Source organism: Salmo salar, chromosome 06, assembly GCF_965601325.2.
Source record: "Salmo salar chromosome 06, fSalSal1, whole genome shotgun sequence".
In the NCBI taxonomy this organism is placed as follows: Eukaryota; Metazoa; Chordata; class Actinopteri; order Salmoniformes; family Salmonidae; genus Salmo; species Salmo salar.
Window position 1 is genome coordinate 12,633,134 of NC_138296.1, and position 25,647 is coordinate 12,658,780.

The 25,647-nt window shown below is 47.5% G+C and overlaps 1 protein-coding gene across 1 annotated transcript in view; it reads right to left on the bottom strand.

Annotated features, from left to right (window-relative positions):
* The window catches only part of LOC106594110 (protein sidekick-2), a 150,533-nt gene that overhangs the window by 34,726 nt on the left and 90,160 nt on the right, over positions 1-25,647 (bottom strand). Inside the window, exons 15-36 of the mRNA XM_082976327.1 lie at positions 24,438-24,578; positions 24,062-24,243; positions 23,707-23,822; positions 23,267-23,462; positions 22,291-22,389; positions 20,669-20,860; positions 18,617-18,738; positions 18,131-18,240; positions 17,496-17,646; positions 14,987-15,224; positions 14,770-14,885; positions 14,389-14,578; positions 14,004-14,102; positions 13,095-13,289; positions 11,353-11,554; positions 10,518-10,621; positions 5,101-5,171; positions 4,792-4,927; positions 4,439-4,495; positions 3,851-3,952; positions 3,573-3,688; positions 1,021-1,207 (exon numbers count right to left, since the gene is read on the bottom strand). Coding sequence (XP_082832453.1) covers positions 1,021-1,207; positions 3,573-3,688; positions 3,851-3,952; positions 4,439-4,495; positions 4,792-4,927; positions 5,101-5,171; positions 10,518-10,621; positions 11,353-11,554; positions 13,095-13,289; positions 14,004-14,102; positions 14,389-14,578; positions 14,770-14,885; positions 14,987-15,224; positions 17,496-17,646; positions 18,131-18,240; positions 18,617-18,738; positions 20,669-20,860; positions 22,291-22,389; positions 23,267-23,462; positions 23,707-23,822; positions 24,062-24,243; positions 24,438-24,578 — 3,122 coding nt within the window. The remainder of the gene's footprint in view (positions 1-1,020; positions 1,208-3,572; positions 3,689-3,850; positions 3,953-4,438; positions 4,496-4,791; positions 4,928-5,100; positions 5,172-10,517; positions 10,622-11,352; positions 11,555-13,094; positions 13,290-14,003; positions 14,103-14,388; positions 14,579-14,769; positions 14,886-14,986; positions 15,225-17,495; positions 17,647-18,130; positions 18,241-18,616; positions 18,739-20,668; positions 20,861-22,290; positions 22,390-23,266; positions 23,463-23,706; positions 23,823-24,061; positions 24,244-24,437; positions 24,579-25,647) is intronic.

The following is a 25,647-nucleotide window of genomic DNA, read 5'->3' on the forward strand; positions in this document are numbered from 1 at the left end:
GGTCCTGAGAATATCCTTCAAACTGAACTGGGACTTGAGGACACAGGGTCCTGAGAATATCCTTCAAACTGAACTGGGACTTGAGGACAGAGAGGGCACAGGGTCCTGAGAATATCCTTCAAACTGAACTGGGACTTGAGAACAGAGAGGACACAGGGTCCTGAGAATATCCTTCAAACTGAACTGGGACTTGAGGACACAGGGTCCTGAGAATATCCTTCAAACTGAACTGGGACTTGAGAACAGAGAGGACACAGGGTCCTGAGAATATCCTTCAAACTGAACTGGGACTTGAGAACAGAGAGGGCACAGGGTCCTGAGAATATCATTCAAACTGAACTGGGACTTGAGGACAGAGAGAGAGAGAGAGAGAGGAATGAAGACAGACAGACAGACAGACAGACAGACAGACAGACAGACAGACAGACAGACAGACAGACAGACAGACAGACAGACAGACAGACAGACAGACAGACAGACAGACAGACAGACAGACAGACAGACAGACAGACAGACAGACAGACAGACAGACAGACAGACAGACAGACAGACAGACAGACAGACAGGAGTAGCACAGTTACAGTACAGATAGTTACACAGTGTGTAGTGCATACTACTGAGAACCACTGAGTCAGAGCTGAAAGCTCTCATCCGTTTCTCATGCAGTGCTACTGTGGCTGGGAACAGGGTCCTGAGCATATCCTTCAAACTGGCACTTGAGAACATTGGAACAGTGAGTGGGAGAGAGGGCGATAGAAAGAGACGGGAGATAGAAAGAGACAGAAGAAGAGGGAGCCTAATGGTGGTGGGTAGCACAGATACAGTAGTAGATGTGATGCAGTGCTCCTACTCTTACTGTAACTCTGTACTGTACAACTGACGGGCTCTAACCCAGTCGCTCTGGCTTAGAGCTCACCTGCTTGTTGAGAACGCCCTCTGGTGGGCAATACCACATATACTGTAGGTGATGTGTCTGTGTGTGTCAGTGTCCATGTGTGTGTGTGTGTGCATGGCCCTTACCAGCCTGTTGTGTTCGGCCCCTGGTCGGGGGACTCCGGGGCCCGTCCCCTGCTGCGTTGAAGGCTGCGACACTGATCATGTATGTGGTATAGCCAGTCAGGTTCTTAATCTTGACCCCTAGCTCTGGGAGGAACATGGTACGCAGTCTCTCTGTCTCATTCTGCAGCTGGAACTCCCAGAAGTAGATCTAGAATACATGAGGAAGGGTCAGAGGTTATATTCAGATAGATCTAGAATACATGATGAAGGGTCAGAGGTTAAATTCAGATAGATCTAGAATACATGATGAAGGGTCAGAGGTTAAATTCAGATAGATCTATAATACATGATGAAGGGTCAGAGGTTAAATTCAGATAGATCTAGAATACATGATGAAGGGTCAGAGGTTAAATTCAGATAGATCTAGAATACATGATGAAGGGTCAGAGGTTAAATTCAGATAGATCTAGAATACATGATGAAGGGTCAGAGGTTAAATTCAGATAGATCTAGAATACATGATGAAGGGTCAGAGGTTAAATTCAGATAGATCTATAATACATGATGAAGGGTCAGAGGTTATATTCAGATAGATTTATAATACATGATGAAGGGTCAGAGGTTATATTCAGATAGAGCTAGAATACATGATGAAGGGTCAGAGGTTAAATTCAGATAGATCTATAATACATGATGAAGGGTCAGAGGTTATATTCAGATAGAGCTAGAATACATGATGAAGGGTCAGAGGTTATATTCAGATAGAGCTAGAATACATGATGAAGGGTCAGAGGTTATATTCAGATAGATTTATAATACATGATGAAGGGTCAGAGGTTATATTCAGATAGATCTATAATACATGATGAAGGGTCAGAGGTTATATTCAGATAGAGCTAGAATACATGATGAAGGGTCAGAGGTTATATTCAGATAGAGCTAGAATACATGATGAAGGGTCAGAGGTTATATTCAGATAGAGCTAGAATACATGATGAAGGGTCAGAGGTTATATTCAGATAGAGCTAGAATACATGATGAAGGGTCAGAGGTTATATTGACATTCAGACAGTTGTTTCACTTACTTCATCTATTGCTTAGTGTGTTGCGTGTTGTGTTGTGTTGTGTTGTGTGTGTGTGTGTGTGTGTGTGTGTGTGTGTGTGTGTGTGTGTGTGTGTGTGTGTGTGTGTGTGTGTGTGTGTGTGTGTGTGTGTGTGTGTGTGTGTGTGTGTGTGATTGACCGGTTGGATCAGATGTACCAGTCCTGGAACAGATCAAGTGGAACCAGCTTGGTCTAGGAGAGGTTTGACAAACACTGTTCTACAGTATGGTATACTACAGTATGGTATACTACAGACCCACATGTTCTATAGTATGGTACACTACAGTACAGTATACTACAGACCCACATGTTCTACAGTATGGTATACTACAGTATGGTATAGTACAGTATGGTATACTACATACCCACATGTTCTACAGTATGGTATACTACAGTATGGTATACTACAGACCCACATGTTCTACAGTATGGTATACTACAGACCCACATGTTCTACAGTATGATATACTACAGTATGGTATACTACAGTACGGTATACTACAGGCCCATATGTTCTACAGTATGGTATACTACAGTACAGTATACTACAGACCCACAAGTTCTACAGTATGGTATACTACGACGGTATGCCCCGCTCAGTAGGCTACAGTATGGTATACTACAGACCCACAAGTTCTACAGTATGGTATACTACAGTACGGTATAATATAGACCCACATGTTCTACAGTATGGTATACTACAGTACAGTATACTACAGACCCACATGTTCTACAGTATGATATACTACAGTATGGTATACTACAGTACGGTATAATATAGACCCACATGTTCTATAGTATGGTACACTACAGTACAGTATACTACAGACCCACATGTTCTACAGTATGGTATACTACAGTATGGTATACTACAGACCCACATGTTCTACAGTATGGTATACTACAGTACGGTATAATATAGACCCACATGTTCTACAGTATGGTATACTACAGTACAGTATACTACAGACCCACATGTTCTACAGTATGGTATACTACAGTACAGTATACTACAGACCCACATGTTCTACAGTATGGTATACTACAGTAGGGTATACCACAGTATGGTATACTACATACCCACATGTTCTACAGTATGGTATACTACAGTATGGTATACTACAGACCCACATGTTCTACAGTATGGTATACTACAGTATGGTATACTACAGTACGGTATAATATAGACCCACATGTTCTACAGTATGGTATACTACGAGGGTCCACGAGGTATACTACAGACCCACATGTTCTACAGTATGGTATACTACAGTAGGGTATACCACAGTATGGTATACTACAGACCCACATGTTCTACAGTATGGTATACTACAGACCCACATGTTCTACAGTATGGTATACTACAGTATGGTATACTACAGTATGGTGGTATACTACAGTATGGTATACTACATACCCACATGTTAGAAGTGGTTCAGGTTAAGTGATTGCCCAAATTGTGATCCTCACCTTGTACCCCTGTATGTCTCCATTCTGAGAGTCAAGAGGGGGCGGGCTCCATGTGACATCCAGCTGGGTGGCTGTTGATGATTGGATGGTCACAGATTGGGGCGGGGCTGTTGGAACTGGAGTGGAGGATAAACATTCAATAGTGATAGTGATATTCGTCAGACCAGGTCCAATTCATATGTCGAATACCTTTAAATAGTTGAGCTGTGCTTGGGTTCGTTTTCCAGAACAGTGGAACCACTAGGGACAATAAAGTTGATCTCATCATCGCTTCTTACCTGCCTCTCCTACAAACACTTCCTGTGGTGTGCTGGTAGGCCCCTCTCCCACGGCGTTGTACACACTTAGGCGGATCTCATAACGCTTGTGTTTACTCAAGTCTGTGGGGGGAGAAACACAGAAAGAGTTGTCCACAAATGGCCTGGGAGGACCATCCAACAGCAGTGGAACTGGTCATACAACTATATGAGCAGGAAAGGAAAAGCAGAGATAAAGTGAAGAGGTCAAAGGTCAGGACACACCTGATGAGGAAGAGGTAAAACAACACCATGACAGGATAGTTAAATATTAAGACAAATGAGGAAGAGCAGAGATGTGGGGATGTTGGCAAACACACACTGACATAAACATACGTTTACATACACAGATGAATGTCAGGCAGACAGACAGAGAGAGAGAGAGAGAGACAGAGAGAGAGAGAGAGAGAGAGAGGAGGCTGCTGAGGGGAGGACGGGTCATCATAAGGGCCAGAACGGAGCGAATGGAAACATGTGTCTGATGTACTTGATACCATTCCACTAATTCTGCTCCAGCCATTACCATGAGCCCCTCCTCCCCACCAGCCTCCTGTGATACAGTGGACTTACTATCCAGCTCGTACTGGGTGAGAGAGGACTCGCTCAGGTTCCTCACACTGTAGGGGGCTAGAGGGTGACGGACCAGGGTGGGAGGGGTGAGAAAGGAGGGAGGACAGAACACAGGGAGTCAGGGCAGCCACCATAAAGAGGCAGAGAGAGGGGGAGGAGAGAGAGGGGGAGGAGAGAGAGGGAGGAAAGAGAGAGGGAGGAGAGAGAGAGAGAGGGAGGAGAGAGAGAGAGAGGGAGCAGACTGATGTTAGGTATTCATGGTAACGTGTGAACAGAGTAGACCCACAGTCACCCAAATGCTGAGAGCTGAGGAAAAGGTTAAGGAAACAAACAGAGGTCAGAGGTCAACTCACCGGTGAGCTCGGCCCAGTTGGAGGCGGGGCTGTTGATGGTTCGTATGGTGAAGCTACGGAGGTGGTCGTATTGTAACTCCCGGTATCGTACCCTGAACCCCAGCAGTACCCCATTTATCTGCTTCTCAGCAGGCGGCTGGAGGGGGGATCAGTCACATTTATTTATAAAGACCTTTTTATATCCACAGTCCTACATCAACAAAGTGTTTCACATTAAACCCAGCCTAGACCACCAGACTTAAAAACAACACAGTGGCAAGGAAACTATCTAGAAGAGAGAAAACTGCACCTTACAAATGTACCGCTTACCTCCCATCGGACCAGCACCGACGTGGTGGTGTGGGGTGTAACAGAAAGGATTGTGGGAGCTTTGTCTGGGGCTGTGTGGAGACAGATATAGGGGTATCGTTGAACTGGTGGACTGTATAAACACTTGCACACACACACACACACACACACACACACACACACACACACACACACACACACACACACACACACACACACACACACACACACACACACACACGCACACAGTAGGGCTATTGTGTCAACAAGCACAAGCAGTGTGATTGTCTGACGCTCAGTATGAGATCATCAGCAGTGGACAGTGTACTTCTGTTTTACAACAGGCCATATTGATAACACTTCCTAATGCTTTGAAACACAACACAGAGTGGCTGCTCTCACAGCTGCCACTGCTGAAGTATGGTGTGTACAGTCAACCAATCAGAGAGACAGCAATGGCTGCCTAGTGAGGAGGACTGTCTGTCTCCCAGTACAGTGGAGTGACTAGACACAGGTCTCATGAGGATAACCCAGCAAAAACAGCATTGAATCAACATCAACCTGGGTTCAAATAGTTGACAGTTTGGCTCAATGAAACCAACGAAATAGTTCCTCATTTGAAAAACCCTGTCCATCTGGCACTACAGGCAGACTTAAGCAAACTCTCAAAACCCTGTCCATCTGGCACTACAGGCAGACTTAAGCAAACTCTCAAAACCCTGTCCATCTGGCACCACAGGAAGACTTAAGCAAACTCTCAAAACCCTGTCCATCTGGCACTACAGGAAGACTTAAGCAAACTCTCAAAACCCTGTCCATCTGGCACTACAGGCAGACTTAAGCAAACTCTCAAAACCCTGTCCATCTGGCACTACAGGCAGACTTAAGCAAACTTTCAAAACCCTGTCCATCTGGCACTACAGGCAGACTTAAGCAAACTCTCAAAACCCTGTCCATCTGGCACTACAGGCAGACTTAAGCAAACTCTCAAAACCCTGTCCATCTGGCACTACAGGCAGACTTAAGCAAACTCTCAAAACCCTGTCCATCTGGCACCACAGGCAGACTTAAGCAAACTCTCAAAACCCTGTCCATCTGGCACCACAGGCAGACTTAAGCAAACTCTCAAAACCCTGTCCATCTGGCACCACAGGCAGACTTAAGCAAACTCTCAAAACCCTGTCCATCTGGCACCACAGGAAGACTTAAGCAAACTCTCAAAACCCTGTCCATCTGGCACCACAGGCAGACTTAAGCAAACTCTCAAAACCCTGTCCATCTGGCACCACAGGAAGACTTAAGCAAACTCTCAAAACCCTGTCCATCTGGCACCACAGGCAGACTTAAGCAAACTCTCAAAACCCTGTCCATCTGGCACCACAGGCAGACTTAAGCAAACTCTCAAAACCCTGTCCATCTGGCACCACAGGAAGACTTAAGCAAACTCTCAAAACCCTGTCCATCTGGCACTACAGGCAGACTTAAGCAAACTCTCAAAACCCTGTCCATCTGGCACTACAGGCAGACTTAAGCAAACTCTCAAAACCCTGTCCATCTGGCACCACAGGAAGACTTAAGCAAACTCTCAAAACCCTGTCCATCTGGCACTACAGGCAGACTTAAGCAAACTCTCAAAACCCTGTCCATCTGGCACCACAGGCAGACTTAAGCAAACTCTCAAAACCCTGTCCATCTGGCACCACAGGCAGACTTAAGCAAACTCTCAAAACCCTGTCCATCTGGCACCACAGGCAGACTTAAGCAAACTCTCAAAACCCTGTCCATCTGGCACCACAGGCAGACTTAAGCAAACTCTCAAAACCCTGTCCATCTGGCACCACAGGCAGACTTAAGCAAACTCTCAAAACCCTGTCCATCTGGCACCACAGGCAGACTTAAGCAAACTCTCAAAACCCTGTCCATCTGGCACCACAGGCAGACTTAAGCAAACTCTCAAAACCCTGTCCATCTGGCACCACAGGCAGACTTAAGCAAACTCAAAACCCTGTCCATCTGGCACCACAGGAAGACTTAAGCAAACTCTCAAAACCCTGTCCATCTGGCACTACAGGCAGACTTAAGCAAACTCTCAAAACCCTGTCCATCTGGCACCACAGGCAGACTTAAGCAAACTCTCAAAACCCTGTCCATCTGGCACTACAGGCAGACTTAAGCAAACTCTCAAAACCCTGTCCATCTGGCACCACAGGCAGACTTAAGCAAACTCTCAAAACCCTGTCCATCTGGCACCACAGGCAGACTTAAGCAAACTCTCAAAACCCTGTCCATCTGGCACCACAGGCAGACTTAAGCAAACTCTCAAAACCCTGTCCATCTGGCACCACAGGCAGACTTAAGCAAACTCTCAAAACCCTGTCCATCTGGCACCACAGGCAGACTTAAGCAAACTCTCAAAACCCTGTCCATCTGGCACCACAGGCAGACTTAAGCAAACTCTCAAAACCCTGTCCATCTGGCACCACAGGAAGACTTAAGCAAACTCTCAAAACCCTGTCCATCTGGCACCACAGGCAGACTTAAGCAAACTCTCAAAACCCTGTCCATCTGGCACCACAGGAAGACTTAAGCAAACTCTCAAAACCCTGTCCATCTGGCACCACAGGCAGACTTAAGCAAACTCTCAAAACCCTGTCCATCTGGCACCACAGGCAGACTTAAGCAAACTCTCAAAACCCTGTCCATCTGGCACCACAGGCAGACTTAAGCAAACTCTCAAAACCCTGTCCATCTGGCACCACAGGAAGACTTAAGCAAACTCTCAAAACCCTGTCCATCTGGCACCACAGGCAGACTTAAGCAAACTCTCAAAACCCTGTCCATCTGGCACCACAGGAAGACTTAAGCAAACTCTCAAAACCCTGTCCATCTGGCACCACAGGCAGACTTAAGCAAACTCTCAAAACCCTGTCCATCTGGCACCACAGGCAGACTTAAGCAAACTCTCAAAACCCTGTCCATCTGGCACCACAGGCAGACTTAAGCAAACTCAAAACCCTGTCCATCTGGCACCACAGGAAGACTTAAGCAAACTCTCAAAACCCTGTCCATCTGGCACTACAGGCAGACTTAAGCAAACTCTCAAAACCCTGTCCATCTGGCACTACAGGCAGACTTAAGCAAACTCTCAAAACCCTGTCCATCTGGCACCACAGGCAGACTTAAGCAAACTCTCAAAACCCTGTCCATCTGGCACTACAGGCAGACTTAAGCAAACTCTCAAAACCCTGTCCATCTGGCACCACAGGCAGACTTAAGCAAACTCTCAAAACCCTGTCCATCTGGCACCACAGGCAGACTTAAGCAAACTCTCAAAACCCTGTCCATCTGGCACCACAGGCAGACTTAAGCAAACTCTCAAAACCCTGTCCATCTGGCACCACAGGAAGACTTAAGCAAACTCTCAAAACCCTGTCCATCTGGCACCACAGGCAGACTTAAGCAAACTCTCAAAACCCTGTCCATCTGGCACCACAGGCAGACTTAAGCAAACTCTCAAAACCCTGTCCATCTGGCACCACAGGCAGACTTAAGCAAACTCTCAAAACCCTGTCCATCTGGCACCACAGGCAGACTTAAGCAAACTCAAAACCCTGTCCATCTGGCACCACAGGAAGACTTAAGCAAACTCTCAAAACCCTGTCCATCTGGCACTACAGGCAGACTTAAGCAAACTCTCAAAACCCTGTCCATCTGGCACTACAGGCAGACTTAAGCAAACTCTCAAAACCCTGTCCATCTGGCACCACAGGCAGACTTAAGCAAACTCTCAAAACCCTGTCCATCTGGCACTACAGGCAGACTTAAGCAAACTCTCAAAACCCTGTCCATCTGGCACTACAGGCAGACTTAAGCAAACTCTCAAAACCCTGTTCATCTGGCACTACAGGCAGACTTAAGCAAACTCTCAAAACCCTGTTCATCTGGCACTACAGGCAGACTTAAGCAAACTCTCAAAACCCTGTCCATCTGGCACCACAGGCAGACTTAAGCAAACCTCAAAACCCTGTCCATCTGGCACCACAGGAAGACTTAAGCAAACTCTCAAAACCCTGTCCATCTGGCACTACAGGCAGACTTAAGCAAACTCTCAAAACCCTGTCCATCTGGCACCACAGGCAGACTTAAGCAAACTCTCAAAACCCTGTCCATCTGGCACCACAGGAAGACTTAAGCAAACTCTCAAAACCCTGTCCATCTGGCACCACAGGCAGACTTAAGCAAACTCTCAAAACCCTGTCCATCTGGCACCACAGGCAGACTTAAGCAAACTCTCAAAACCCTGTCCATCTGGCACCACAGGCAGACTTAAGCAAACTCTCAAAACCCTGTCCATCTGGCACCACAGGCAGACTTAAGCAAACTCTCAAAACCCTGTCCATCTGGCACCACAGGCAGACTTAAGCAAACTCTCAAAACCCTGTCCATCTGGCACTACAGGCAGACTTAAGCAAACTCTCAAAACCCTGTCCATCTGGCACCACAGGCAGACTTAAGCAAACTCTCAAAACCCTGTCCATCTGGCACTACAGGCAGACTTAAGCAAACTCTCAAAACCCTGTCCATCTGGCACTACAGGCAGACTTAAGCAAACTCTCAAAACCCTGTCCATCTGGCACTACAGGCAGACTTAAGCAAACTCTCAAAACCCTGTCCATCTGGCACCACAGGCAGACTTAAGCAAACTCTCAAAACCCTGTCCATCTGGCACTACAGGCAGACTTAAGCAAACTCTCAAAACCCTGTCCATCTGGCACCACAGGCAGACTTAAGCAAACTCAAAACCCTGTCCATCTGGCACCACAGGAAGACTTAAGCAAACTCTCAAAACCCTGTCCATCTGGCACTACAGGCAGACTTAAGCAAACTCTCAAAACCCTGTCCATCTGGCACTACAGGCAGACTTAAGCAAACTCTCAAAACCCTGTCCATCTGGCACTACAGGCAGACTTAAGCAAACTCTCAAAACCCTGTCCATCTGGCACCACAGGCAGACTTAAGCAAACTCTCAAAACCCTGTCCATCAGGTACTACAGGCAGACTTAAGCAAACTCTCAAAACCCTGTCCATCTGGCACTACAGGCAAACTTAAGCAAACTCTCAAAACCCTGTCCATCTGGCACTACAGGCAGACTTAAGCAAACTCTCAAAACCCTGTCCATCTGGCACCACAGGCAGACTTAAGCAAACTCTCAAAACCCTGTCCATCAGGCACTACAGGCAGACTTAAGCAAACTCTCAAAACCCTGTCCATCAGGTACTACAGGCAGACTTAAGCAAACTCTCAAAACCCTGTCCATCAGGTACTACAGGCAGACTTAAGCAAACTCTCAAAATATTTGTACGATTTGAAAAAGGTTTTGGAAAGCGAGTTTGCAGGGCTACGGAGTCAGTCAGTCTCATTTCCATGATGTCCTTACCGTCCTGTTGCGTGGTGACAGCCTCACTCTCCTGGCTGTACTCACTGTCCCCGATGTCGTTGGTGGCTTTCACTCGGAACTGGTAGGAGGTGAACGGCTTGAGGCTGGCAGGAGAGAATGTCTCCTGTCAGTTCACTTATGTCTTCAACCTAGAGTTATCCTAGACATGTACTAGATAGTGTGGTAACACTGTGTTTAAAGGCTGCCTACATAAACACATTCATAACCCTACATAAACACATTCATAACCCCACATAACACATTCATAACCCTACATAACACATTCATAACCCTACATAACACATTCATAACCCTACATAAACACATTCATAACCCTACATAACACATTCATAACCCTACATAAACACATTCATAACCCCACATAACACATTCATAACCCTACATAAACACATTCATAACCCTACATAACACATTCATAACCCCACATAACACATTCATAACCCTACATAACACATTCATAACCCTACAACACATTCATTACCCTACATAAACACATCCATAACTCTACATAACACATTCATAACCCTACATAACACATTCATAACCCCACATAACACATTCATAACCCCACATAACACATTCATAACCGTACAACACATTCACCCTCTACCCTACCGATAACACATTCATAACCCTACAACACATTCATTACCCTACATAAACAAAAAACATAACCCTACATGAACACATTCCTTTAAATGTGAATAAAGTTTCTCTGCCCTCTCACCAGCACTAGATAGGGTACTAGGTATTGTGCTAGGTAGTGCATTAGTGAGGGTGCTAGGAAGGGTACTAGGTAGGGTGTGTACTGTACCTGTCCACTATGTAGGAGCTGGCCTCGTGGTTGACCGATGCAGAGTGGACAGTCCAGTTACTGTCTGGTAGCTCTCTGTACTGCACCGTGTAGTATCGGACAGGTGACAGGCCGTCGCTACCTGGTTCCCATGACAACATCACGCTGCGCGCCTGCACGTCCTCCTGGGGCACTGTGGGACGGCTGGCTGGCTGGGGCCGCGCTGAGGGGGCGGGGCAAACACACACTGTCAATCACCGTTCCCATACATAACCGCAATGACTGTAATAAATATGTAAATCAATGAATGACTAAATTAATAAATCGATGTAAATAAATAGATGCAAAAATACAAATATAAATAAATAAACACATGAATAAATAAACACATGAAAACATAAATAATATGTCAAATAATAAATAAAGGAAGTAAATAATTGAAAGCTACATTATGTTTGTACTATTTCCTCCCCAGTCGGGTCAGTACCTACCTCTCTTCTCTGTAGTGACCACCAGGGCCTCTGCAGCCTCCCCCCAGCACTATTTCCTCCCGTCGGGTCAGTACCTACCTCTCTTCTCTGTAGTGACCACCAGGGCCTCTGCAGCCTCCCCCCAGCACTATTTCCTCCCGTCGGGTCAGTACCTACCTCTCTTCTCTGTAGTGACCACCAGGGCCTCTGCAGCCTCCCCCCAGCCCTATTTCCTCCCCAGTCGGGTCAGTACCTACCTCTCTTCTCTGTAGTGACCACCAGGGCCTCTGCAGCCTCCCCCCAGCACTATTTCCTCCCGTCGGGTCAGTACCTACCTCTCTTCTCTGTAGTGACCACCAGGGCCTCTGCAGCCTCCCCCCAGCACTAGTTCCTCCCCAGTCGGGTCAGTACCTACCTCTCCTCTCTGTAGTGACCACCAGGGCCTCTGCAGCCTCCCCGCAGCACTATTTCCTCCCCAGTCGGGTCAGTACCTACCTCTCCTCTCTGTAGTGACCACCAGGGCCTCTGCAGCCTCCCCCCAGCACTAGTTCCTCCCCAGTCGGGTCAGTACCTACCTCTCTTCTCTGTAGTGACCACCAGGGCCTCTGCAGCCTCCCCCCAGCACTATTTCCTCCCGTCGGGTCAGTACCTACCTCTCTTCTCTGTAGTGACCACCAGGGCCTCTGCAGCCTCCCCCCAGCACTAGTTCCTCCCCAGTCGGGTCAGTACCTACCTCTCCTCTCTGTAGTGACCACCAGGGCCTCTGCAGCCTCCCCGCAGCACTATTTCCTCCCCAGTCGGGTCAGTACCTACCTCTCCTCTCTGTAGTGACCACCAGGGCCTCTGCAGCCTCCCCCCAGCCATATTTCCTCCCCAGTCGGGTCAGTACCTACCTCTCTTCTCTGTAGTGACCACCAGGGCCTCTGCAGCCTCCCCCCAGCACTATTTCCTCCCCAGTCGGGTCAGTACCTACCTCTCTTCTCTGTAGTGACCACCAGGGCCTCTGCAGCCTCCCCCCAGCCCTATTTCCTCCCCAGTCGGGTCAGTACCTACCTCTCCTCTCTGTAGTGACCACCAGGGCCTCTGCAGCCTCCCCGCAGCACTATTTCCTCCCCAGTCGGGTCAGTACCTACCTCTCCTCTCTGTAGTGACCACCAGGGCCTCTGCAGCCTCCCCCCAGCCCTATTTCCTCCCCAGTCGGGTCAGTACCTACCTCTCTTCTCTGTAGTGACCACCAGGGCCTCTGCAGCCTCCCCCCAGCACTAGTTCCTCCCCAGTCGGGTCAGTACCTACCTCTCTTCTCTGTAGTGACCACCAGGGCCTCTGCAGCCTCCCCCCAGCCCTTGCGTGTCTGAGCGGTGAGGCGGAACACGTAGACGGACTCTGGTTTCAGTCCAGATGCTGTATACTGTCGTGCACTGGGGCTCAGCACGTCCACAGTGGCAGCGTTGCTATTAGAGGTGTTCCGTCTGTGTGTGATCTGATAGGCTAGGTCGGAGAGAGGAACATGACGATTCAGTACGGGAAACGATCTGTTGACGACCTAAAATGTTGAAATGTTGTCAATAAAGAACATGGACATAGATTGCATAGTGTCTTAGAGGAACCAAGGACAACGTAATAAACAGAATGTGGTTAGTGTCTTGGTATGAGAGCTTGGACCCTGAGATACAGAGCCCCTGTGGTTTAGATACAGCAGTAGGTGGTTAGTGTCTTGGTATGAGAGCTTGGACCCTGAGATACAGAGCCCCTGTGGTTTAGATACAGCAGTAGGTGGTTAGTGTCTTGGTATGAGAGCTTGGACCCTGAGATACAGAGCCCCTGTGGTTTAGATACAGCAGTAGGTGGTTAGTGTCTTGGTATGAGAGCTTGGACCCTGAGATACAGAGCCCCTGTGGTTTAGATACAGCAGTAGGTGGTTAGTGTCTTGGTATGAGAGCTTGGACCCTGAGATACAGAGCCCCTGTGGTTTAGATACAGCAGTAGGTGGTTAGTGTCTTGGTATGAGAGCTTAGGGACCCTGAGATACAGAGCCCCTGTGGTTTAGATACAGCAGTAGGTGGTTAGTGTCTTGGTATGAGAGCTTAGGGACCCTGAGATACAGAGCCCCTGTGGTTTAGATACAGCCGTTAGTTAGAAATACTACTACCTGTTAGGATAATGGATGTATAGAGGGGGAGGGGGCTGTGGTAGTAGACGTACCCAGGATGATGCCGTTAGGCTGGGCAGGAGGCTGCCAGATGAGCCTGACTGAGCCGGTCCTCACCTCTGGGAACAGGATGCCCACTGGAGGACCTGGGACTGTGGAGACAGAGGGAGGAACATGGGTTAGGAGGACAGTACCAACACAACAGTACTGTGTCCACGTTGATCTAGTTGAGCTTACCTTTATCAATACAATTACAGAATAGAGGATAACAGGACCAGTGGTTCTGGCTGAGGGTAGAATAGTCTTGATGTGGCCAGTAGCCTCCTTTAGGGGGGCCCCTTCATTGCCGTGTTTATCTCAACAGGCTAACACAGTGTTGTGGCGTGCAGGACACCCGGGTTTTGAACCCAAGGTATTAGGTCAGTGAGTAATGCTCACCATCGTCCAGGGTCCTCTCCAGGATGGACGGCCTGCTGCTCCTGCCGTCTCCTATCCGTGTGAAGGCCAGAACCTGGATCTCATACAGCACGTACTTCCCCATACCACTCAACTGAACACTGTGGCTGGTGTTCCCCTCCACCACCCAGTACTGAGGGACAGAGTCTGAACCCTTGTCCTTGTACACCACCTGGGAGACCACGGGGACAATGGGTAATAGTGAGTGTGTTTGTTTAGGTTCCTGTTTAGGTGTCGTGTGTGTGTGTGTGTGTGTGTGTGTGTGTGTGTGTGTGTGTGTGTGTGTGTGTGTGTGTGTGTGTGTGTGTGTGTGTGTGTGTGTGTGTGTGTGTGTGTGTGGGTGTGTGTGTGTGTGGCACTGACCTTGTATCCCAGGATGAGTCCGTTGCGGTCAGTCTGAGGGACCTCCCCCCAGCGGACCAGGATGCTGCTGGAAGTCGTGGCGAAGGCTGACACATTGGTGGGACCACAGGATGGCACTACACAGGGGCCAGAGGTTAGAATACAGCCTGTGTGTATTCAGTATAAGTGTGTTAATGTGTGTGTAGTATGAGTGTGTTAGCTGTCTCCCCAGTCTTACCAGACTCTCTGGTTCTGCCCTGGACAGGCTGGCTCCAGGGCCCAGAACCCATGCCGTTGATGGCCTGAACCCTGACTTCGTACTCTGTCCACTCCTCCAGGTCCTCTATGGTAAACTCCCTCTCCAGCCGGTCACTGATGACATGGGATAGGACCCCTTCCTTAGATGCCGCTCTGGAGTACTGAACCCGGTAACCCACCAACTCCTGGTCCCCATTGTACTCCCACTCTGGAAGAGGCTGGAAAGAGAGGAGGTGGGGAGGAAGGTTGAGAGGGTATGATACACACTGACTGACAGAGAAACAGAGACTGACTGAGAGAGAAACAGAGACTGACTGACAGAGAGACAGAGAAACAGAGACTGACTGACAGAGAACAGAGATTGACTGACAGAGAGACAGAGATACAGAGACTGACTGACAGAGAAACAGAGATACAGAGACTGACTGACAGAGAGACAGAGACTGACTGACAGAGAAACAGAGATACAGAAACTGACTGACAGAGAGGCAGAGATGGACTGACAGAGAGACAGAGATACAGAGACTGACTAACAGAGAGACAGAGTCTGACTGACAAAGAGACAGAGATACAGAGAGACAGAGACTGATTGACAGAGAAACAGAGAGACAGAGACTGACTAACAGAGAGACAGAGTCTGACTGACAGAGAGACAGAGATACAGAGACTGACTAACAGAGAGACAGAGTCTGACTGACAGAGAGACAGAGATACAGAGACTGACTAACAGAGAGACAGAGTCTGACTGACAGAGAGACAGAGATACAGAGAGACAGAGACCCTGACAGAGATACAGAGATACAGAGACTCTGACAGAGAGACAGAGATACAGAGACTCTGACAGAGAGACAGAGATACAGAGACTCTGACAGAGATACAGAGACGGACTGACAGAGATACAGAGATACAGAGACTGACTGACAGAGATACAGAGATACAGAGACGGACTGACAGAGATACAGAGATACAGAGACTGACTAACAGAGAGACAGAGTCTGACTGACAGAGAGACAGAGATACAGAGACTCTGACAGAGATACAGAGATACAGAGACTCTGACAGAGATACAGAGATACAGAGACTCTGACAGAGATACAGAGATACAGAGACTCTGACAGAGATACAGAGATACAGAGACGGACTGACAGAGATACAGATGGATTGACAGCGAAACAGAGACTCTGACAGAGATACAGAGACCAACTGACAGAGAAACAGAGATACAGAGACTCTGACAGAGAGACAGAGACCAACTGACAGAGAAACAGAGATACAGAGACTCTGACAGAGAGACAGAGACTGACTGACAGAGAAACAGATGGATTGACAGCGAAACAGAGACTCTGACAGAGATACAGAGACCAACTGACAGAGAGACAGAGATACAGAGACTCTGACAGAGATACTGAGACTGACTGACAGAGAGACAGACGGACTGACAGAGAAACAGAGATTCAGAGACTGACTGACAGAGAGACAGAGATACAGAGACTGACTGACAGAGAGACAGAGATACAGAGACTCTGACAGAGATACAGAGACTGACTGACAGAGAGACAGACGGACTGACAGAGACTGACAGAGAAACAGAGAGACAGAGACTGACTGAGAGAGAAACAGAGATACAGAGAGACAGAGACTGACTGAGAGAGAAACAGAGATACAGAGAGACAGAGACTGACTGACAGAGAAACAGAGAAACAAAGAGACAGAGACTGACTGACAGAGAAACAGAGATACAGAGACTGACTGACAGAGAAACAGACGGATTGACAGAGAAACAGAGACTCTGACAGAGATACAGAGATACAGAGACTGACTGACAGAGAGACAGAGATAGAGACTCTGACAGAGATACAGAGATACAGAGATACAGAGACTAACTGACAGAGAGACAGAGATACAGAGACGGACTGACAGAGAAACAGAGATACTGAGAAACAGAGATACAGAGACTGACTAAAAGAGAAACAGAGATACAGAGACTGACTGACAGAGAGACAGCGATACAGAGACTGACTGACAGAGAAACAGAGATACAGACAGACAGAGAAACAGAGAAACAGAGATACAGAGACGGACTGACAGAGAAACAGAGATACAGAGATACAGAGAGACAGAGACTGACAGAGAAACAGAGATACAGAGAGACAGAGACTGACTGACTGACTGACTGAGAAACAGAGATACAGAGAAACAGAGACTGACAGAGAAACAGAGAGACAGAGACTGATTGACAGAGAAACAGATATACAGAGAGACAGAGACTGACTGACAGAGAAACAGATATACAGAGAGACAGAGACTGACTGACAGAGAAACAGAGATACAGAGAAACAGAGACTGACAGAGATACAGAGAGACAGAGACTGACAGAGAAACAGAGATACAGAGAGACAGAGACTGACTGACAGAGAAACAGATATTGTGTACATGCATGTCTGTGTTCCTTGTGCCCTTATGAGGAAAACAATCTAGTCAGGACGCACCACCCATCGGAGCCAGAGGCTGGTCTCTGAGGCTGTTCGGAGGGTGACGTTGTAGGGGGAGATATCTGGAGGAGCCTGCAGGGTCTGGATCTTCCTGGAGGGCTGGCTGGGAGGACTGGTCCCCACTATGTTCACCTGGCGCATACGGAACCTACAGGGGAGGACAGACAGGAAGGTATGAATGTCAACATGGGTTTGACAGGATGTTCTGGTAGGAGCTATGCTTACAACATGGGGACACAGGAATCAGGGTTGGGGACCAATTCCAATTCAATTCAGAGGGTATGGACTTTTTTGCTCATGAATTGAATGTTGATCCCTTTGAAGTGGAATAGAGTCCAACTCTGATGGGTGTATTGTGTGGTAAGTATGTGACTACCAGAATAACTATGTGAGTACGTTTATCAGGTGTAATGTTAGGTACCTGTTGTAGCTGTACTAGTGATGTTGTACTGTATCTATAGGAGGTGTAGTGTTAGGTACCTGTTGTAGCTGTACTAGTGATGTTGTACTGTATCTATAGGAGGTGTAGTGTTAGGTACCTGTTGTAGCTGTACTAGTGATGTTGTACTGTATCTATAGGAGGTGTAGTGTTAGGTACCTGTTGTAGCTGTACTAGTGATGTTGTACTGTACCTATAGGAGGTGTAGGGGTTCAGTTCCAGGACCTCCAGGGAACGGGCATCAGGCTCGTTGGGCAACTGGTGGACCATCACCCACTCCTCATTCTCCCCGATTATACCAATCTAGAGAGGGTATAATGATGGGGGTGGGGGGGAGAGGGAGGGAGGGAGGGAGATAGAGAGAGAGAGTGCAAGGGAGATAGAGAGAAGAGAGAGGGAGAGAAAGAGAGAGGGAGAGAGAGAGAGAGAAGAGAGAGGGAGAGAAAGAGAGAGAGAAAGAGAGAGAGAAGAGAGAGTGAGAGAGAGAGAGAGAGAGAGAGAGAGAGAAGAGAGAGGGAGAGAAAGAGAGAGAGAGAAAGAGAGAGAGAAGAGAGAGTGAGAGAGAGAGAGAGAGAGAGAGAGAGAGACTATGATTTTTTAAATTCACTTAAAGTTTGATTGATTGATTGCTCCCTTGCTTGATTCATTGATTTATTGATTGATTGGATGTGTCTCCCACCTGTGCCTCGACCTGCCAGCGTGAGATGGATGTCTTGCCGTCATAGCCAGGTTTAAACTGCAGGGCCACAGAGCGGGGGCCGATGTTGGAGATGGCTATGTTGGTTGGCGGGCCTGGCATCTCTGTATAGGGAGGAGGAAAGAAACAATGAGATCAGGGACGGAGATAAAGGAGGAGAGACAGTGAGATCAGGGATGGAGATAAAGTAGGAGAGACAGTGAGATCAGGGACAGAGATAAAGGAGGAGAGACACAGTGAGATCAGGGACGGAGATAAAGGAGGAGAGACACAGTGAGATCAGGGACGGAGATAAAGGAGGAGAGACACAGTGAGATCAGGGACGGAGATAAAGGAGGAGAGACACAGTGAGATCAGGGACGGAGATAAAGGAGGAGAGACACAGTGAGATCAGGGATGGAGATAAAGTAGGAGAGACAGTGAGATCAGGGACAGAGATAAAGGAGGAGAGACACAGTGAGATCAGGGACGGAGATAAAGGAGGAGAGACACAGTGAGATCAGGGACGGAGATAAAGGAGGAGAGACACAGTGAGATCAGGGATGGAGATAAAGGAGGAGAGACACAGTGAGATCAGGGATGGGGATAAAGGAGGAGAGACAGTGAGATCAGGTACGGAGATAAAGGAGGAGAGACACAGTGAGATCAGGGATGGAGATAAAGGAGGAGAGACAGTGAGATGAGGGATGGAGATAAAGGAGGAGAGACACAGTGAGATCAGGGATGGAGATAAAGGAGGAGAGACAGTGAGATCAGGTACGGAGATAAAGGAGGAGAGACACAGTGAGATCAGGGACGGAGATAAAGGAGGAGAGACACAGTGAGATCAGGGATGGAGATAAAGGAGGAGAGACAGTGAGATCAGGTACGGAGATAAAGGAGGAGAGACACAGTGAGATCAGGGACGGAGACAAAGGAGGAGAGACACAGTGAGATCAAGGATGGAGATAAAGGAGGAGAGACAGTGAGATCAGGGATGGAGATAAAGGAAGAGGGACAAAGTGAGTCACACCAAAAATCATAAGAGCATTTGGCTGGGGTTAGGGAATGGCTGGGGTTAGGGGACTGGGGTAGGGTTAGGGGAGTGAGGTTATGGTTAGGGGGGAGGAACTAACCTGGGGGTATAGTTAGGGGGAGGAAGTAACCTGGGGGTATAGTTAGGGGGAGGTACTAACCTGGGGGTATAGTTAGGGGGAGGTACTAACCTGGGGGGGTTAGGGGGAGGTACTGACCTGGGGGAGGGTTAGGGGGAGGTACTAACCTGGGGATAGGGTTAGGGGGAGGTACTAACCTGGGGGTTGAGTTAGGGGGAGGTACTAACCTGGGGGAGGGTTAGGGGGAGGTACTAACCTGGGGGTAGAGTTAGGGGGAGGTACTAACCTGGGGGTAGAGTTAGGGGGAGGTACTGACCTGAGGGTAGAGTTAGGGGGAGGTACTGACCTGGGGGTAGAGTTAGGGGGAGGTACTGACCTGGGGGTAGAGTTAGGGGGAGGTACTAACCTGGGGGTAGAGTTAGGGGGAGGTACTAACCTGGGGAGGGTTAGGGGGAGGTACTAACCTGGGGGTAGAGTTAGGGGGAGGTACTGACCTGGGGGTAGAGTTAGGGGGAGGTACTGACCTGGGGGTAGAGTTAGGGGGAGGTACTGACCTGGGGGTAGAGTTAGGGGGAGGTACTAACCTGGGGGTAGAGTTAGGGGGAGGTACTGACCTGGGGGTAGAGTTAGGGGGAGGTACTGACCTGGGGGTAGAGTTAGGGGGAGGTACTAACCTGGGGGTAGAGTTAGGGGGAGGTACTAACCTGGGGAGGGTTAGGGGGAGGTACTAACCTGGGGGTAGAGTTAGGGGGAGGTACTGACCTGGGGGTAGAGTTAGGGGGAGGTACTGACCTGGGGGTAGAGTTAGGGGGAGGTACTAACCTGGGGGAGGGTTAGGGGGAGGGACTAACCTGGGGGTAGAGTTAGGGGGAGGAACTAACCTGGGGGTAGAGTTAGGGGGAGGTACTAACCTGGGGGAGGGTTAGGGGGAGGTACTAACCTGGGGGAACTCCAGATGATATAGTAGAAGAAGACAGTTGACCCTGTCCCTTGGAGGTCATCCCAGCCACCTGGATGGTGTAGGTGGTGAGGGCGGTCAGCCCGGTGACTCGGTACTCCTGGGTCAGGTTAGGGAGGTAGTGGGTTACCCGGGTGTTGGTCCGGTTAAACTCCTCCCACGAGATACGGTAGCCTGTAGGAGAGGGACATCACAGCTGGTTAGACTGATACAGAGGACATATGAAGACTACAATACAATACTGTAGGAGAGAGACATCACAGCTGGTTAGACTGATACAGAAGACATATGAACAGACTACAATACAATACTGTAGGAGAGGGACATCACAGCTGGTTAGACTGATACAGAGGACATATGAAGACTACAATACAATACTGTAGGAGAGAGACATCACAGCTGGTTAGACTGATACAGAGGACATATGAAGACTAGAATACAATACTGTAGGAGAGGGACATCACAGCTGGTTAGACTGATACAGAGGACATATGAAGACTACAATACAATACTGTAGGAGAGAGACATCACAGCTGGTTAGACTGATACAGAAGACATATGAAGACTACAATACAATACTGTAGGAGAGGGACATCACAGCTGGTTAGACTGATACAGAGGACATATGAAGACTAGAATACAATACTGTAGGAGAGAGACATCACAGCTGGTTAGACTGATACAGAGGACATATGAAGACTAGAATACAATACTGTAGGAGAGAGACATCACAGCTGGTTAGACTGATACAGAGGACATATGAAGACTACAATACAATACTGTAGGAGAGAGACATCACAGCTGGTTAGACTGATACAGAGGACATATGAACAGACTACAATACAATACTGTAGGAGAGAGACATCACAGCTGGTTAGACTGATACAGAGGACATATGAACAGACTACAATACAATACTGTAGGAGAGAGACATCACAGCTGGTTAGACTGATACAGAGGACATATGAACAGACTACAATACAATACTGTAGGAGAGAGACATCACAGCTGGTTAGACTGATACAGAGGACATATGAACAGACTAGAATACAATACTGTAGGAGAGAGACATCACAGCTGGTTAGACTGATACAGAGGACATATGAACAGACTACAATACAATACTGTAGGAGAGGGACATCACAGCTGGTTAGACTGATACAGAGGACATATGAACAGACTAGAATACAACTGACTAGGTATCCCCCTTTCCCTATAGAAGCGAATAGAATGGAATAGAATAGATCTTTGTTGGCCATTTGCACAGAAATGGATACTTTAGCAACCACAGTACCCAACCAAACACAGCACACATCCAACAAACAGGGTCAACCATAGACCATGCCTACAGTAGGCCTAGTTATCTGTGAGGACTCTGATCTTCTAGTTGGGGTCTTTCCAGAGAGGGTTAGGGTTAGATACTCTACTATACTAGGTGAAGTACCTGTGAGGACTCCATTCTTCTTGTTGAGGTCTTTCCAGAGAGGGTTATTGTTAGATACTCTACTATACTAGGTACAGTACCTGTGAGGACTCCATTCTTCTCATTGAGGTCTTTCCAGAGAGGGTTATTGTTAGATACTCTACTATACTAGGTACAGTACCTGTGAGGACTCCATTCTTCTCATTGGGGTCTTTCCAGCTGACCTTCAGAGATGTGTCCAGGATCTCTGTAAAGCTCAGGTGACCAACGGCACCAGGCGCTGGACACACACAAGGCAAGGATTATACAGTGAGTGTCCAGTATGTTTAGTGCACAAGTATCGTATACTTTAGAGTAGTACCATATACTTTACAGTAGTACCATATACTTTACAGTAGTACCATATACCTTAAAGTAGTACCATATACTTTGCAGTAGTACCATATACTTTACAGTAGTTTCATATACTTTGCAGAAGTACCATATCATTTGCAGTATTACCATATACTTTGCAGTAGTACCATATACTTTATAGTAGTGCCATATACTTTGCAGTTGTACCATATACTTTACAGTAGTACCAAATACTTTGCAGTTGTACCATATACCAAATACTTTACAGTAGTACCATATACTTTGCAGTAGTATCATATACTTTCCAGTATTACCACATACTTTACAGTTGTACCATATACCATATACTTTGCAGAAGTACCATATACTTTGCAGTAGTATCATATACTTTACAGTAGTATCATATACTTTACAGTAGTACCATATAATTTACAGTAGTACCATATATTTTACAGTAGTGTTTTGGGTCTGTAATAGTTTGTAATACCCTTTTTACCCGGGCCAATTTGTGACAGACTGAGTTGTACTGCGCTGGCCCAGTTACGCATACAAAGAATATCTGAGCCAACACAGACAGTCTGGGGCCTTCGGGTCGATAGAATAATGTGGAAATAGAACTGCTTTTGTCTGTGCCTGTGAGACAGTGTCTTCGTGAGTGCCTACAGGTTTGGTATAATTATGTGATTGTGGTACTCACTGTCTTCGTGAATGCCTACAGGATTGGTATAATTATGTGACTGTAGTACTCACTGTCTTCATGAGTGCCTACAGGTTTGGTATAGTTATGTGACTGTGGTACTCACTGTCTTCGTGAGTGCGTAGTCTTTGAGGCGGGCTGCGAGGGCCGTCTCCAGGCGTAGTGAAACACAGGACAGAGGTGTAGTACTCTGTGAACTTCTTCAGTCCCGTCACGTAGCCCACATGCACGCTGTCCTGGAAGTTAGGTCTCACTGTCACCATGGTAACATCCTCCTCCTGACCCGCCTCCCACGCCAACAGCTGTAAACAGACAGAGGGATAGTTTAAAAATGTCATAAGAGAAAAAACAACAAAACACTGCAGCTGGTTTATAGTAATCTGTTGAGGCACTGGTACGTCTAATGCTGGAGAATGCAGTTCTTATTCTAACCACTAGAGGGCAGTGTATGACAGTACAGAGATGTATTTACAGAACAGGTCGTTCTCCTGCACATCCAATAAGAATATTTGTCTCTGGTAAGGGTCTCTGCTCTCTGTTGCCCACCTTGTATCCCTGGTTGATGCCGTTGATGAACTGAGGGCTAGGAGCTGACCAGGTCAGTCTGACTGTAGAGGAGTTGAATGGCTCAGCCTGGACATTACCTGGTGGGACAGTGGGGACTGGGAAAGAGATGGAGGGAGATACGAGAGAGAGAGAGAGAAAACATGAGGTAGGAAGAGAAGGAGGATGACTGAATAACCGGCCCTCAGAAAGCTGCAGAGGAGCTTCTGGCTCGGCGTGGGCTTGTTGTGGTTCTATGTTCCACAGAGAGCTAAGAGAAGTACGTCACTTCTCAAACCTTAAAGCTGGAGAACTATGTTTACCATGTGACTGTGAAATGGACTTCATCCATCCTCACCTCCCTGCAGGGTCCACTCTGTAACCTTGTGGCTGTAGGTACCCCTCCCAGCCCTGTTGTAGGCTGCCACCTCAATCTCATAGTTAGTCCAGATGATGAGGTCCTCCAGGAGTAGGTTATTCTGGTCTGGCCTGGTGATGTTCTTCATCTGACAGTCCACTGGTAGACCTGACAGACAGTACCTAGGAGGGGAGAGAGAGAGGGATGGTTAGACAGTGCAGAAAGGGGAAAGTGAGGGTGAAAAGACATGGAAGGAGAGGAGGAAGACATTAGGATTGTGACCATGACCCAAGTGGTGTTATACAGGTTAATAACCAAGAGGAATGTCATTGACCCCCTCCATCTTCAACCTGGACCAATCTGCTCTGTGTCTCACCTGATGATGTATCCCTGGAGCGGTCCATTCTGGTGGCTCTCCGGGGGTGGTTGCCACTGGATCATGATGGACTGGTTGGTACGACCACTGGCAATCACCGTCTGAGGAGGGGCACTGGGAGGCTCCTCTGGTAGAGAGAGTCTGGTGGGAGAGATGGAGGGAGAGAGAGGGAGAGAGAGAAGTGTTTCTGAATATTTCCATGTCTTTTCGTTATGTAATCGTTAAAAGAGAGAGTGTGTGTGTGTGTATGTGTGTGTGTGTGTGTGTGTGTGTGTGTGTGTGTGTGTGTGTGTGTGTGTGTGTGTGTGTGTGTGTGTGTGTGTGTGTGTGTGTGTGTGTGTGTGTGTGTGTGTGTGTGTGTGTGTGTGTGAGTTGGTCAGACCATCATTGTCACTGATCTCTCTAACTAAGGGCTGTCTGTGTCTATGCCACAGTAAAAGGCTCTGTGATATCTCTCCCTCAGAGAGCTGTCTCTTCAGCTCAGCTACCATCAAAGAAGTCATGGGCTGCGTCCCAAATGACTCTGTAGTCCATTTAGAGTGCAGTAGAGCCCTATAGGTCCTGGTCAAATGTAGTACAATGTAAAGGGAAAAGAGAGCCGTTTGGGATGCATATGCAGTTAAAGCAGGCTAACGCCACTGAAGGATTCCAGTGAGACTTCATTAAAGTTGACATCTCAATTTCTCTTCTGTGCATAGAAACAGAGAAGTACTGTTCTGGAGCATAGACAGAGGCAGAGAGAGAGAGAGATATTTGTTCATTTTGCCTTTTGTACTTCAACTATTTGCACATTGTTATAACACTGTACATAGTTATAATATGACATTTGAAATGTCTTTATTCTTTTGGCAATGTAAAAATATGTTTTCCATGCTAGTAAAGCCCATTGAAATGAATTGAATTGAATTGAGAGAGAGCGATTAAGAGAGGGAGGTAGGGTGAAGGATAAAGCAGTCTTTAGGATCAAAGGAGGATGTGTGGAGAGGGAGAAAGATAGAAAGAGGGATGGATGGAAAGCCAGACAGATAGGAGGAAGGGAGGGGTTGTAGTAGTTAGTATGTCTCTGAGGGTGTGTAGTAGTTAGTATGTCTCTGAGGGTGTGTAGTAGTTAGTATGTCTCTGAGGGTGTGTAGTAGTTAGTATGTCTCTGAGGGTGTGTAGTAGTTAGTATGTCTCTGAGGATGTGTAGTAGTTAATGTCTCTGAGGGTG